General features: G+C 33.6%; 1 protein-coding gene across 1 annotated transcript in view; it reads left to right on the forward strand.

Annotated features, from left to right (window-relative positions):
- LOC106660926 overlaps positions 1–6,922 on the forward strand; it is a 276,802-nt gene extending 269,880 nt beyond the window's left edge. Inside the window, exon 6 of the mRNA XM_014383984.2 lies at positions 6,295–6,922. Coding sequence (XP_014239470.1) covers positions 6,295–6,374 — 80 coding nt within the window. The 3' untranslated portion in view covers positions 6,375–6,922. The remainder of the gene's footprint in view (positions 1–6,294) is intronic.
- Positions 6,923–17,108: the final 10,186 nt, after the last annotated feature.

The raw sequence follows: 17,108 nt of genomic DNA on the forward strand, positions 1-17,108 counted from the left end.
GATGGAGAGCGCCCTTGGACTCGGCCCCCATTTTGATTTCGCGATTGTGCTTAGTTTCGAGAAGACGCATCTCGTCATTTCTCTAATCTTGATGGCATGGTTTGTAGGACTTAGCCTTTCTCCCAAAACTATGCCTAGGTACTTTACCTGTTCGCTTAGCTTGATTGTTTTCCCTTCGAACTTAATCACGGGGCTTGTACTTAATTTGCCTTTTAGTAGGTGAGTCTCACCCTCGCAATTTATTAACTTTGCATGCCACTATTAGAGAATTCAATATTATTGGTTAATTGTTAGTACTAATTAGATAATAACTGCGTTGCCTCCCGTATTTTCAGTTTTCGATACTCTGTAAAAATCGGGTAATTTGATTGTTTTTTTAAAATTGGGAGTGTCCAAATTAAGAAAACCACGTGTCTCTTGGATACTCCTACTATAAAAACTTCTTTCGACAAAGAGAAAAAAGGACGTAGAATCCACTACAATAAATTAAAAATGAAATTGTGTTTTGTTGTTTTCGAGGCATATATCAGAAAAAGTAGGTAAAATTATTTTTAACGAGAGGTTTTAGAGTTGCTTTTAGAGTGTTCTCTTAGAAGGAGAAGGAGGACTATCTAAATGAAACAAAACATAATTTAAATTTAAATAGAATAGTATTTCACAGTTTCAACAAAGAGCAAGAACTAGATTGGTTTGAAAAATTTGAAATAAAAACATGTAAAATTAAATGTGGAGCTAAATGGATAAATAGTATTTTTTGACAAAATAGATTTTAATTTACCACCTATTTTGAACATTTACCTAACTAATATTTGACACAAAAATGAATAACTAATTAACAGTTATTTTACTACAGAACTTATGAGGATATTGCAACGTAACTTAGGCAGGGGAGGGGCGGATTCATTCTTACAATTAATTTGCAATTTACAATACATGTCGAGGGTCGTGCTTAGAAAGCCTTCAACTTTATGATGAGCATTTAATGGTTGTAAACCGGACGTTTAAAACCCCAACTTGTTACTCTCTTTTAAAGAAGTTACTTAAGTTATGTTATTACGTTTTTGTGTATTTTTTATATTTTGGTTCTAATAACCTACTCATATTTGTCAGTTTAAGTTTATTATTATTTTGGTAATTATTCATGCATTTCTGTTGCAATTGGCCTTTGCCATTTCATAACCGCTTTTTGAATTTTTGAGTGAGAAGTTGAAAAGGTAATAATAATTATATATTTGACCATTCGGCCTAGTACATTTGAGGACGTATGAATCTTGAAATTTCAACTTTCTGATTTTACATGCATTTTGAAATTGGGCAAATTGAGTTTCGCAGTATTTACTTTTAGATCATTAAAATCATGAAAAATTTAGATCATTTTTATAAGTTTAAGTTTAAATACAGCGTTATTCAATTAAATGTGCATCGAAGACCCAATATACGGATTATGGAATTATTCTTCGTGATTAAGGAAATGTTAATAATTGTTTGAAATGGCATGCAAGTGATTAATGGTCAAGGATAAATTTTTCGGCAATCAATATTTGAATACTTTCACCATAAATGAATTCTTCTATCTAAAAGAGAAGTGCCAACCACTCCTATTAAAAGCAATTCGAAATTTCCATTAAATTAAAACAGAGGATAACACACTGAATAAACAGTCCAAAATCCAAACTGAGAGGATATTTTTATTTTGAGTTGTTTTAATTTTTCTAAATGGATGGAAAACGACAGGTCGCCCATTTGGCGGGCGTAGTTTTTCCTCTGCTCCCGATTCACACCACTGCACTGGGTCAACAAACTTTTTTAATTTGGGTAAAACGGTAATATTTCCAATTACATTTGTAAACTCGAGTCCCCTTAGATAATGTGTTTAGCGAGCCGGCACTAACTCATGCTTCTTCCCCGCCCTAGCGAGCCAACTTGAATCGCTCCACTATGCAAAATTCGCTTATCTTTCTGTTAAAAAAGCAATATAAAAAAAATCGTCTCTTCGCCCGTTTGGGTATTTCAAAAGTCGACATTCTCCCTGGGAAAATTTCTTGTTTGTACGAGTGGAGAGCAGTGGCTAAAGCTGAACTTACGAATTCCCCCCAGAGCTTTTAGTTCAGTGAATCCTTCCTCTTTGTTTAGTTAAGACGAAGTTCTAAATTATTAATAAAAGTATGATTTTTAACAACAATTTTTAACTTGATTGTTCTCATATAAAAAGATAAATCTGTCGGTCGCTTGAAACCTGAAGGTTTCCCATCTGGTTTCAGGATGTAGTTGGATTTTGTTTTAAATTTTTATTTCCTGGCCTTTTACTATACCAGCTGAAAATCCGTTTCTTTTGTAATAATTTGTTTGATTGGTATAGATTTGTATAGCAGCTTGTGTGACAACATTTTTGGATTGCTAACAGAATCGTTTCTAAAAAAATATTTTTAATTTAAGCACGATATCAACTCAAGCATTTCTTTTTGACAGTTGTTTTTGTAACGTTTCTTAGTAAAAGATTGAAGTGTGTTTCAAACTGCTTTATTATTGAATAGAACCGCGCGGAATTCACTAATTTGATCTTTTTCAACCCCCTTCTTCCTCTTGAATGCAGAATAAAATTTAGAGTGATAGCATTAATTAATATCTTAAAAACAGAGCATTCTGCCAATACTTTTTGATAAATAATTCATTTGATTTATGATGCTTGATTGAAGGATGCTTAGTTTCCAGAAGGTAAGTGAATTACCGTGTCACTATAGGGAATTTCCATGGATTTCGTCGACGTTGGTGTAATATACAATTTAAATTAGGATGTGTCTCCTTACATACTTAGACAACAGCTTCGAATTATTCAATAAACATTTGTGTAGATTTTTAATTTTTCCAGTGGGTGTCAAATTTTGATATGGTATATTTTAACATATTGTATAATTATATTTTAAGCATTACATTCATTTGATTGGGACATACGAAGGATTATTTAGTGAAAGAAAGAAGGCAGAAGCTGGAACTCTGAAATTTTGACTGTTATTCAATTCTATTCTTTAATCAATGTTCTAACATTATTCTTACTGATTATTCGGAAATCGTGAGATGCGGTCTGGTGTGATGTAGGTTTCAGAAAAACATTTTCTTTATCGTGCCACGTTTCGACCCTTATTGAGATCATCTTCAGGGCCAGAACGCAGAAAACAAACACTTTGAGTTAGTAGAAATACTTTGATTGAATATAAAAAATATTTTTTTGCATTGTATAAATTCACTTTTTTCCACATCCTACATGTATTTGTTAAATTTAAACAAAGTTTGTAAACGTAAACGTAGGTTTAGAAAAACATTTTCGCTATCGTGCCAACATTTCGATCTTTATTGAGATCATCTTCAGGGCTCAAAGTGTTTGTTTTCTGTGTAGATGTGTCATCATTGTGCGGCGTGTTGAGAGTGCCCCGACACACAAGAATGGCATAATTACGCAGAAAACAAACGCTTTGAGCCCTGAAGATGATCTCAATAAAGATCGAAACGTTGGCCCGATAAAGAATATGTTTTTCTGAAGCCTACGTCACTCCAGCCCGCATCTCACAATCTCCAAATAATCATTAATCGACAGTCACTAAACACCACACATAGATTCTATAATTCAATGTTAGTTCTCTTAAAACCTTTGTTTCGTTTTATTGTTATCGTGTTTATTAAAAATATATATTTTGTTATTTACTATGAGACCAAGCTTGGCCAGATTCTACATTTTCTTTATATTGCTAGTAATAACTGGAAATACTGTACGGCATCAAGGGCGTAAAATTAAATAACTTGTTTGAACCAAACGTTTGCTGTGGCTAGGGCAAGTAGGTAGCTGTTTCTCGCTGGAGGTTAATGTTATAAGTACAATATGTTCAATTCATCTAAATTTTCAACTTTGAAACTTTGAAAATGGAGGGAAATATTTAGTTGCGATACAGCCAGCACACCAAAAAGAAAGGGTTGGCCAACTAAACGGCCGTCGGTTAGCTGTGTAAAATAGCTTTCGCTTTGCCCGGACTTGGCCTGACTCTCAAATGAAAGCTGTACGTTACAACCAGAACAAAAAAAATCATGTTGTACAGGGTAAATATCAAATTCATTATTGTAATTTTAATAAATTTGGACATTTGAAAGTATTCTCATTGTCCTTAAACATTTAGTGAGTCATTTGGTATTGTTTATTATTTATTTTTGTTTTAATTCCATTCATATTACACTTTGTAAATAGCTTACGTTTACGTTTTATTCATTCTTAATAAAATTCTATTCACAGTCTTAATATTATGACAGACGATTCTGTCTCATTTATGGTAGATTAGTTAAATTTTAGAAAGGCCATTTATTTACTTTCCCTGTTTAAACACTGTTTTCTAATCAAATATTGCAGGTGATCGACATTGATTGAATCAATTATGTGTGTCTTGTCGTTAAATGTAAAGTTCGTTTTTTCATGGTTAATCTCTGAAAAAAAACCTAATTCAGGTTAGGATATAAGATAAGTAAACAAATTAAACCGAGATGAAATGATAGCCTTGGAAAAGTAAAGAATGGTATTTTTCAAAAATTCAGAGGAAAAGTCGAAATTTTACACGAAACAATTTCAAGTTAATTTTAATGTTCTGAAATTCAAAATTCGTTAAAAGTTTAATCTTAACCATAATGAGGAAAGTTTGTCTAAATTATCTGATGTGCGTGAACTTTGATAAATTCATTTATCTGGATTCTTCTAAAATGAAAATTAACTATGATAGTGAAGAATTTTGGAAGGGAATGTGTACATGGAGAATCACGTAATACATACGGAATTGCTTTTATTTTCTGCACGCCGGTGACTTTCATCGTCTTGTCTGTCACGTCGTCACTAAAATAAGTTGATGATTCAATTGCACATCGTTGTCGATTTTTACCCGGCTTAATTGCCCACTATTCATGAAATGTGCAAGACCCTTAACCTCAGGCATTCGTGCTTCCGGCCAGCTACGTCCCCCAATCGTTTTTTATTCCGGGGTTGGAGAAATTGCCTAATTTATAAAATCTCCCGGAGGGCACTTTTTAAATTCCCTGCCGCTCTCACGCAGAGCGAAGGTATTTTTCAAGCAAATAGAAAAATGTGGCCTAAAATAAAACAGAACTGTCCTGCGGCGATTCCAAAAGATTATGTTATTTATCTGCACCTATATATTTAATTCCAGGCCCACAGAATTTGTCTTGTCATTTTCGAAGACGATTCATTCGAAAACAGAACGAGGAAAGTATAATTTGACCACAAATTTCAAAATATGATTAACAAGATTAAAAATCTTTGCAAAGGATGGACCTTTCGAAAATCGATGGGCGACATATAAACCCAATTTTTACGGAAAAAAATATTATTTAATACCCTCATTGATTCAACCCGAGGTTGGATAGTAAGAAATGAAATTAAACTAGAATTGCACGTTGAAATTTTGTTGTGTCCATCCAAGTTTAACACACGACGTGCAATGTCAAAACTGACTTTCAATTCAAGCTATGTATGAATTTTTTAAATCTCTCGCTCGTCCTGACAGATTAAAAGATAAATTTTCGCACTTATTTTACCTTTATGTTTAACTATCATTGTTTATTACAAGCTACAGGCCCTAGTTTGTTTTTCAGTTTAACCAGACGTAATATCTGAAACTGCATTAAAAATTATTAATTCCAAATATATACCATATTTCTGATTTTGTCTTCTGCTTTAATATTATCAATGAAAAAGACCCTTGCTTGGTGAAAAAGGTGCTTATATTGCATAGTGCATCGCACGTATCCATATGCTTTCATACGCCTTTTCGTGGTCGAAGATTACTACCACAGTATTTTCTTGGATCAGAAATTGTCCTGAACACCTCCTTCTGCCAGACAACATGATCCACCGCTGAACGTTGCCTGCAGAATCCTGTAACAAAACTCGCATTCATTGTCCCTTCAAAGTTTGTTGCTGTTCAATCATAATTCATTACATGGTAAAATTTACTTGTTATGGCGACTAAATTGTGTTTGCCACGGTAGCAGTTCTGGGTTCGAATCCTCTCATGGCCCATAGATTTTAAATTGAAATAGTATAAGAAAGCTATTGCTACGTGACTTTCTGACATAAATTATTGTACCTACTATGTACTACTTTAGTAAGTCAGGCAGACGAATAAACTTAACTTATGGGAAACGAATTTTTTGACATTATATTTATAAAGTAAAATGTTTTATGATTTTAATGTTATTAACAACAATGCGTAGGTATGTAATACGTTTTTGTTTTGTTTGCAGTTACTTCCCCCAGCGAGAGTACGAGGATGCTCCCGTGCCAACTTATACTCATGGTGCTAACACCATTTCTTCTGAGGTAGTACAGCAGTCCTCGTTGAAGTAATACTCCGCCTGTTATTTTCCGGTTCAGTTGTGCACACAGTATGTGTTATTAGACAGGATGGCGAAATTGTTTGCAAGTGCCAGACGGAAGCAGGGTATCCCTGCTGAAGCCGGTCATACCTTGGGATATGACTGGAAACATTGTTAAGAAACCGTACATGTAATTTTTGTATAGTCCTGTATTTTATACTATAATGTACTAGAGCAAGTTGTACATATTGCTGTATGTAGTTCATATAGCTCTTGTTCCTTTTATCGTCCCGTCAGGCGGGCAACTCCGGTGGAAAATCTATAGGGATGAAAAAATTAGAATTTATTGAACCATGTATAAAATTTAGGACCCGACGGTGATTAGGACTGACGCCGCCGTCAAACTGATCGTCGCCATTTTGGTGCCCAGTTGTGGATAAATCATTTTAGCTAAATGGCTAGTCATTAAAATTTTACCAAATGTTTTATACCCACTTTTGCATTTATTTTACATTAAGGCTTAACACATAAACCCACATAATTGTTTAACTTTTGTTAATATTTTTTAAAACAATATTTCTGTGATATATATTTTTCCCAGAAATTTTTTATCGTTGTTAATAAATCTATTATAAAAATTTTTAATTATTGATAACATTCGCAAAGCACAAATTCCATCCACACGTCATCAATCATAGGTATGTTATAATTGTTAAAAATATGATATAATACGACATAAATATATAAGTAAAAATGATAAAAAAATTATGTGTGTGCTCAGTCAATTCGACAAGTGTTAAGAGTGTTAAGGCGCTGTACATAAATATTTAGAGCTTTATGTTTCTATTGATATGTGTTTTAATAGTAATGGATCATATTTAAATATAGCTGGACATTTATTGATATTTTTTTAGCTTTAGATATTTTCACCCTGTTTTACGTATTGATGTAATGCATCAGTTTCATTATACCAATTTGTGTACAAAACTGTATCACTATTTGTAAATTCAATCTCTTGTAAACCTCAATCTTCGAATGTAAATAAATATTTAATAAAAACAGCAAAGGTTTTTCTTAAATGTTTTTTTCTTACTACCCAAAATACTTATGCGGCTATTTTAATGACAATTACGTACTATCTTTTCAAAGGAATATTTTACCTACTTTTCTTGCAACAAATTTAATTTTACATTAATGATTCTGCTAATTGAAAAGTATTTCAATAATCTTTGTTAAATAATTGTGCTGAGTTTTTACATATTTTAACGATTTGTTTGTTTTTACGAGATACCAACCAAAAAAAGTACATCAGTTACGTTTTACTGGTCAATTGGCCAAGTTACATCTTTCAATTAATTATTCTTTCTAAGGAAATTTTGAAACTCATGTCGTAAGCACAACCTTAAACAGTTTTTACTTTTTGCTCTAATATAAGTTTTACGTTCAATATGTTTATTTAATTCTTATGAAATTGTTTCATTTTAACATGTTTCATTTATGGTTATTTTGTATTTATTATTTATTTATTTATGTGTATTGTTGTCGTGCTAGAATTTTAGGGTGTCAATTTACTCTGCCCATAAAAGGTGAGGGTCAATAACCAGATTGAGACATTCATTGTCTGCAAAATAAAAATAAAAATAAATAAATAATACACATATAACAAAAAAAAAAAATCATGAACGCTCGGAGAGACAGCGATGGCCTTAGCTGTATTGGCTTCTAAACTTTCCTCATTATATATTTCCATGTTATTCGAAGTAGGAGGAAATTTGCGTTTAAACAATCTGTTTCGAAATTCATAAAACTTAAGTTGTTGACGGAACGGCTTAAGCTATGTTGGTTTCATAGATTACTGCTGCCTTTGACAGTATTAGTAGAGACGTCTTTCTGAAACTATTTACGGTATGGATCTCTAGCAAATTTTTCAATACCTTCAAAGGTTTTTATGGCTTTAAGGGGATAGAACGTGTCTTATAATGGTTCTAGGTGAGCTCGAGTATAAAACACGGTAGGTAATCTTTTTCTGTTTTTCCTTTTTCATAGAATGGCTTTCATGTACTACGATGACATTTCTGGCGGATGGTCCTATCCCTGAGAGGTAGTGCGAACAATGGAAATTAACGGTCAATCTCAAGCAAACAAAAGTTATGATTGGTTGGTTCAATTAAAAGATAAATGGTTTGTCAAAGGACAGCGAGTGATGTAAAAGAAAACAAAGACTTGAGTGTTTTTTAACTCCGCAGCTACCTCTCAAAAACCACTTCAGGCAGAAAGTGTCGAAAAGTGGGTTGAACAGATTTTGGTCAGCATTCTACACCAGGATTTGGTCCGACTACCTGCTAAGTTCATTCTCTCTAATAGCATGTGCTGATTTGTGCTTTATTAAACTATTCAAATACGGATTTTCAACAAGTCGACCCCGTAAAAAAAACTGCTGATATTATGCATTAACAAAACTGTTCTCACAACTTTTACCGTTTGCAAATTAGATATTGCAGCTAGACATTTCTGTTAGCCCGGTTTTTTTATTTACCCTTGAATTCCACTTCAACTGTGTACTAAAGTAATTGAATTATTCTTTCTACTGTCTCTCTAGAGTCACAACTCGTGAGATCATCATTCGAAATTGATATTGGTTAAATCACTACGACACGTTACTGAGATCTCATTCTCCTTTGATAACCCTTCTTTTTGGCCAGGAACACTATCACAGTCTTATATCTAATAGCAAAATCAAACTGCTAGGAAGTTTACGTTGAACGCGAAGTTTTCATTTGGTTACATTATCTGCAATACGAAGATTTTAATCTTGAAATTTCTTTCATTTAATTTTGAAGCGAGAAGTGAAAAAGGATCTCTCATGGGTATACGTTGGTTCTTTAAAGACTCAGGTGGACTCTCCCTTTGGTGTTTGTTGTTAGCTGTAAAATTATTTCACTTGTAGCTGTGCGTTCAGAGCTCGCCTAGTACAATTCAATTGTATTTTAGACAATCACTTAATATCAAGACATATTGATCGTATTCCGCTATCCTGGAGAGTAAGATCAAAACTTTTTGGTTTATGAGAAACTATGCAAAAAGTAAAAGTGTACACGTTTTGGATTTTTTCCCTAAAATGTCCCAAAAGTATAAGTATAAAAGGCAAAAAATGGTTTTAAGTTTTCTTTTAATAAAGTAATAATATTTATTATACACTGTTGTTTTTGCCTCCTATTTAAAATAGATTTTTTTTTAACGACGATTATTTAACCGATATAATCCTTATATATATAGTTTTTGTATATGATGTTGATGTTTTCTAACATTTGGATGTGTTGCAACGTCGACAAAACCCAAAAATGTCTTTCGGACTAAACAGCCATTTCTTTATTTCAAAATGGCATTCCGAACGGAAGTTGTAAGCATGGAAAAATATCGTTATAAAAAATAAATGAATATCTGAAACCATATGGCCAAACGTTTACATATTGTGTTCCAAGTTTGTCTCAAAGCCTTATTTACCTTGATCCTCGATTTACCCGCAAAGTGGACCAGACGCTTTTCGCCGAGAAAAGAAGAAAATGGGGTGAAAAAAAAGATAAGCCCTTCTCTTTTATTTAAGTCCGGAGACACCAGTTTGTTCCAAGGTGGAACTTTACAACGGCCAGATAGGCTATCTGCTCATTTAAATAGGAGCTCCGATCCTAAACACAGCTGATACGACTTGTTTTTTACAAAAGTCTTTTTATGTGAACGCTTTTCTGACGGACAAGAAATATACAAGGCTTGCTGTTAATTATTTCATCTTCCCTTCGAAAAAATAAAAACAATAATTTATTTTAAGGTGTACAATTTAGGAATGTAAATCTCATAATAATTAAAACGCCATGAAAAACAGAAAAACCCAAGAATAATATATAAGTCCGTTTGCCAAATATCTTGACTACTAGCTATGAACACCAAATTCTCAGGTCTCTCACTACGTTTTGCATACATGAAAACTGAGATCAATTTCATCGAATGAATAATAAGTAAAATATAAAAGTATAATTAAGATCTGGTCCACTCAGTTCAGTTATCTCGTGTTTCAAACATTAAATTTATTTTTTTCAAAAACAGAAGTGTATGCTTAGCTTAGCTTCGTTTATTATGCTTACTTTTATCATAAGTTTTGTATAATTTCTATTTTTTTAATTGTTTAATATTAATTTATAATATTTGGAAATGTAAACGATTAATTTGATTTTATGAATTTATTTGTATGAAAAACATGTATTTTTATTTATATGTATAAATATGATGAGCCTAACTCTGTGTGGGGTTGGCCCCTGGAAGCAAATAAATCATTCATTTATTTAATTGATAATAATTAAATTTTGTATCATATGTTTCAAGATTTTCATATTATTATCTTAAATAACATCGACAAACAGGACGCTCCGGATGTAGCTCATTAAAGCATATTTTGAAATGGATACTAAATTATTCGTTTTCCACTATCCTGTAGCGTTAGATCAAAACGTTTAGGCACATGAGAAACTATAAAAAAAGTGGGGTGGGGTACGCTCAAATAAAATAATGTAGGGTGTGGGGAAAAGAAATATTAAACTGTTATTGGGGGCGTTGGTGGCCGCAACGGTTCGGTTCGAATCCAGCGGCCCTGCATTTGAGCCCGACATACTTACAAATGTTTTTTTTTTTTCAAAAACACCGGCATCCCGAGAGTTGATATTACCTCTACTGTAGCGAAACTTCGAAAAAATTTTTTTTAAAGTTATGAAGGGATTTTCAAATCTAACATTCCAATTTTTCTTCCTTATTACATAGATCCGTATAAACCTTTTTATTGGAAACATTATTTAATGTACAAGTTTATTTTTTATTTTATTTTTTATTTTTTATTTCTTTTTATGATCTTGCATATTAGCCATAGTACGAATTTTTGTGTGTTCAAATTGGGGGTTATCGGGAAAAAAGGGCAAGAGGCGACGGTGGGAATCGAACCCACGACCGCGGCGTAAGAGTCTCTCATGCTAACCACTCGGCTACGGCGGTCCCCTACAAGTTTATTTACTGTTTATTATTTATTTTTATATATACAAGTTTATTAATTTTACGAAAAGTTAATTCTAGGTAGCAAATCATAATTTGGAAAATTAATCAATAGCATACAGGTATAAAAGTCGCATACACATGTGAAACAAGCTTAGTGCGTGATTACTATACGTTATCACAATTCAGATATGTTGTTTCACTTAGTCTTAGCGATGGAAATAACGATTCTTTTATGTGAATCGATCCCATCCGATTCAATCCATTGGGTGAGTCGGTTCTTTTTACCGATTCTTTGGTTCCCCCCCACTCCGATCACAAGAAGTTTTTATTATTGGTTCCTCCAGTCATCCAAATTTCTCACCACAATTCAAATTAATGAGTCATTCAAATTAATTTTCAATTCCAGTATTCATTTGCCACAACGAAAAATGTAATGTAGTATTAAGATTAAGTACATAAATTGTACTAAATCAATGCATATTCGGAGAGAATAGCAATGATGATAGTTTTAATAACTGTCAGTCTTAATGAACTGGGTTGTACCTGTAGTTGGAGGACTGAAGAAGACGGCCGCACCTCGATGAACAGGAACTCAAAATCGGATTTTCTAATGCTCCTAATGCCTAAAAGGAATATATTTTATATTCAAACAAAGTATTTCTACTCGCTCAAAGTGTTTGTCTTCTGTGTAATTGTGCCATCCTTGTGTGTCGTGTTGAGAGTGCCAGTGAGATTTTGCTGTTTCATGTTTATATATGTTTGCTTTAGAAGAGGTGGGGAAGGAAGTCGGTATATAAAAGACAATTTTGTGCAAGGCGTCGGCTCCTTTGAAGTGAAAAACACAAGGATGGCACAATTACACAGAAGACAAACACTTTGAGTGAGTAGAAATACTTTGTTTGAATATAAAATATATTTTGCATTGTATAAATTCACTTATCCACATCCTAAATGTATTTGTTAAATGTAAACATTGTTTGTAAATCNAAGTTACATACAGTTACAGAACAATATATTTATTAAACAGGACTTGTTATACAAACTACAAAATAACTTGCCTTGCGACGTTCAATGCTTATATGCACTGCTGTAGGATACATCTAATAACTGAGAGAAAACAAAACCGCTTCGGCCAAAACGCACATCATACCGCTGCATGTGTCACAACCTAGCAAAACCGAAGCGGTAAACGCTTCGGTCAAAACCGCTCCGTGTGTCAGCGCCCTTATAGAGTAAAGGCCGGTCGATTGCATGGCAGCTACAATTATAATAATAAACCATTTATGTTTAATGGTCTAATTGAACAAATTACTTATTTTTAATTAATTATTATTTTTATGTAAGGTCTTGATTGAGATAAAAAACCTAGTGTCACGAGCGGGATTCGAACCTACGACCTTCAGCTCAATAAGCCGCTGCTCTAACCTCACTTGAGCTATCGTGACTTTGATCTCAGGCACCAACTCCCTATCTCAACCTACAAACTTTCAAATTTTCCCTCTTTTTGCCATTTTTCAAATGGCGTTTAATCAAGATTCGATTCTCAGCGCCTTATGAAGTGGCCATGGAGAGCGAAAGTGATACTTCTTTAAATATTAAATATTAATCCATTTATGTTTAGTGGTCTAATTGACCAAACTACTTATTTCAATTAATTCAAAAAATAATAAAGTTCAGGACTTTTTTCTTTGGCTTTTTTTAGTAATTCGTTATCCTTTTTTTGAGGGACAAGTTTCATATTATAAATCCATTAACTTTATGATGACATAAATTACAGAAACAGAAAACAGGCAATTTATAAAATATAGTTAAATGTAAGAATAATGACGTAAGACGTTTACATTTGTTTACAGAAAAATATGAAAAGACATCATAAAGCAGATTCGTCACATCTTTATTATTAATCTGAATATTAGAATGTTAGTTTGAAATTGTTAAAAGAAACTTGTTTTTATGATAATTATTGTAAAGAAACAAAGCATTGGACCATTATCGTCTCGTCAAGAAGAGATTCCAGTTAGGATTTTGATAAATGTAACATGTTCAAGTAACGAGTTTAAACCGAATACATGTGGGGATATGGCAATTTAGTCAAACATAATTCAGGAATAAACGAGTCCTGCAATTTCCCAACTGAAGTGGTTATAATATCTTCGAGGGACTAGGAGCCTAACACGCGCTCGGTTTAATTGCTAGCAGTATATCTCATTAGCCAAACCGAATGCCGGTACCTTATCTGAGAGGGCGATTATTTAGCGAAAATCCAGCCGAGCAGTTCTGAAGGCGTTTTATTGGAAGATAATCCCTTAAATTTTGTAGCGGCCGGAAACACTTGAAGGTAGAAAGAAAGAATTTAAGGAAACCGGTTGGCTACCATCCAAACTGCCCGTCTGGTTTATTATCTATCCTCATGGTTTAGGAGATGATTTTTTCCCGAGGGGTTCAAGTTCAACTATTATCTTCCACTTTGGCGAAATCTGATTTTGCCATCTACTAACAAAAGCTAATTTCTTGTTCCACTTTTGTTTAACTTCGGACGTATATTCAACAAGCCACTTTATAAGATTGTCGTCCACTTATAGGTTCTTGATTATTGTTGGCTAGTAAACAGAATAAGTCAACAAAAATAACAATAATAGGTTTATGTTAAAAACCTAGTGCATAACGGTAAAAACCTCTTTATTTTATATTGATATCTTTGCGTTTTTTTTAAACATACATATATAAAAAAATAATCTAATAAGAAATTAAGTTATTTAAAACAGAACAGATTTATCTATCTTATGATGGATTAATTTTCAGAATGACCTCATTATGTGAGAGCAATGAAAAGTTAATAACGCAACTGAAATTGGCTATTTAGTCGTGTATCAATATATAGTATATAGTTTGATACGTACGGTTTCCCTTCATAGAGAGAAACAGGATGAGCACTGCTTGTAACTTGGCAATGATATGAATGAACATACCTGGTGTAGTTCGATTACACCCACTGTCATATTCCATGCTTTGTCCCTCAGACAGCGTCCAACCCTATTGTCTTCATTAAGTTCCATTCGGCTAATGCAGCCGGTAGTGATGAAGAATTCATCGACTAATTGTGTTAACTGCTATGCCGAACGGTGCCTGTCGCCATCAAACATTTACAGACTAAGTGTGGGTGTAGACGAGGTGGAATGCTTAGTGTTCGGGGGGTATTCGATTAATTTTTAAATAGTCTGATAATTTTATTAGATTAAAAATTAAACGTTATCTACGTAGAATTATTCTTGAAGAGAGAAAAATGTAATTTTTTTACGTTATTCCTAAAATTCATAGTATGCACTACGAGATCTTTCCTACCTTTTCATGACAAAACCTGATTTGTTAAATTTGTTAATACCAAGCAATGACCCTAACTATCTTGTTTGTTAAATTTTAAACTGAAAAATTTCATGACAAAATATACAGTCTTTAATTTAAAAAAAGAATATTTTTAGCGATTTTTTTACCTTCATGTTTTACAATTATTATCACCTAAATGTTAATAGAGAGAAGCAGAATTATTTCAATGATCTAATTACTTTTTTTAATTAAAAATGTTATGAAACGTAAATGTAAGGGCTACTGAAAACATACGTAAAGGTTCAATTTATTTTTGCGCCCATAATTTCAATTCGTCGATTAATTACGTTGGCGATGACGATTTAATTTTAAATTAGGTCAGAACTCCTTTCCGGGGGATCTGGAAAATTGATAAAAACTGAAAAAGGATAAAAGAAAGGCAAGCATGCCCGGTCACCAAGAGCGTATATAATTTCCTTCTGCGCTATAAAGCTGACTGATGACGACGGGGAGTTAATTTACGACTCTAAAAAGTTTGTTAATGGCTTGTTGCCGCTAGATTGATTTAATTTTCATTACATCCTCTTACCTGCTGTAGGAATTGGAGAATACATTTAAAACGCAAATTTATGTGTGTTTGCTGAGCTAGAGAAAACTTACTCGTTTAGAAAATAATTAACAAATACACATTGAGGATGGAACAAAGATGACTTCTAAAACAGACAACACGAGAACTAGGCATATTTCTACTTCTACATATCTTACGTATTCTTTCTATTTGTACTTTGTACACAGGTAATACTTTCTCGTATTTTTAGGAACATGGCGGTCCCATTACACAGGCCCTGTAATAGTGATGAAACTGTTTTAATCAGTAACCCATTGGGCAAACCAAAAAAGCCATCGCACAGTGAATGGGCCGGCATGCAATATTTTAAGAAAAAGAGAAAATTCAATCTCTATTTAGAAACTATTAAAAAATAAAAACGCTGGGACTACCCAAAGCCTCGGCCTGATCCGATTCTGATTGAGGCTAGCCAATTCACATGGAGATATATGTTTGAAATAGTGACGTCCCTGATCAGGTTAAATTTTATGAGGTCCACAGGTCTAACAATCAATCCAACAGTTTCAATTTCGCGCCCAGCATCATTTATAACATATCGAGTGGGCGTCAGCCAAGACCGCGGGCGTACCTGACCAGAAGAGACGAGGTACAGAGAGAGAGAGAGAGAGAGAGAGAGAGAGAGAGAGAGAGAGAGAGAGANAGAGCGCCAGGGTGTAAAGCTGAGGTGATGACAGATAAGCAGGGTTTCACTGACCTCGTAGTATATGACGTGCAGGTAAAAAAACAAACCAAGATCAAGCTGTCTTCATATAGTATGTTCCCACATAAACTCGCTTCTTTTAAATTTCCGCGGATTTTCCAGCTTCGCAGATTTTCCGTCGGTCTTCCGGTCTCAGTGAGAACAGTCAACGGTCCTGGGGCAGATCTCTGCGAGCCTTCTGAAAACATCAAGCTTCGGGAGTGACGCTCGCACCGACCACTCCAGGAGGGCTCACTAACGGAGCTGGTTGATGCCACGACTGCCACTTTTTCTCGACGAATCGACAGAAGTTCTTGGAGAGACGAGGAGACCAACAGGAACTGCCTCCCCACATCACGGCCTACAAAAAGGTAGGGAGAATTTTTTTCTGTCGTCCCACATAAGGATTCTATACATATAATAATTAATATTCGTATAAATTTGTAATAATAATCTCTAAATATTTCTGAACCCACACACTTGCTTTCCGACTCTCAGAATGATCACTACAAGCTTTATATCCTATTTTTAGGAGAAATCATGAACCAACTACGTTTAAAAAAAACTCGAAACTATTTCTAAGTGATACACTTTATTTGATAAGTTCCAAAATTAGTTAAAATAAATTAATTTGAATTTGTGTTATACAGGGTGAATTGCTACTCGTGCTACAAACTTCTCCAGTAGATTCTTCACCCTAAAATGAACAAAAAAGTTCATATTGTCCATGGTCCGATTCTCAACCATTTCAGAGTAATTTCGCTTTTTATCGATTTTGAAAGATATCACGTCCTGGCGTCGGAAAATCGTGATATCTTTTAATCTAAACATTTCTCTTAAAATCTATAAGCACCGTTGAAATCCCCGTTAATTTTTAGAGAGAATCAAAATCATAATTCCATTGAAATTTTTTAATTTAATTTAATGCCCATTTAGTATGTAATGCTTAAGAAGTTTACAAACAGCTAGAAGGTCAAGGAAGAAAGACCCAAACGTTTTGCCACCTTCATCTTCTTATTGAAAAATTAACGGGGATTTCAACGGTGCTTATAGATTTTAAGAGAAATGTTTAGA

Source organism: Cimex lectularius, unplaced genomic scaffold (assembly GCF_000648675.2).
Source record: "Cimex lectularius strain Harlan isolate CLEC.00 unplaced genomic scaffold, Clec_2.1 scaffold65, whole genome shotgun sequence".
NCBI classification, from domain to species: Eukaryota; Metazoa; Arthropoda; class Insecta; order Hemiptera; family Cimicidae; genus Cimex; species Cimex lectularius.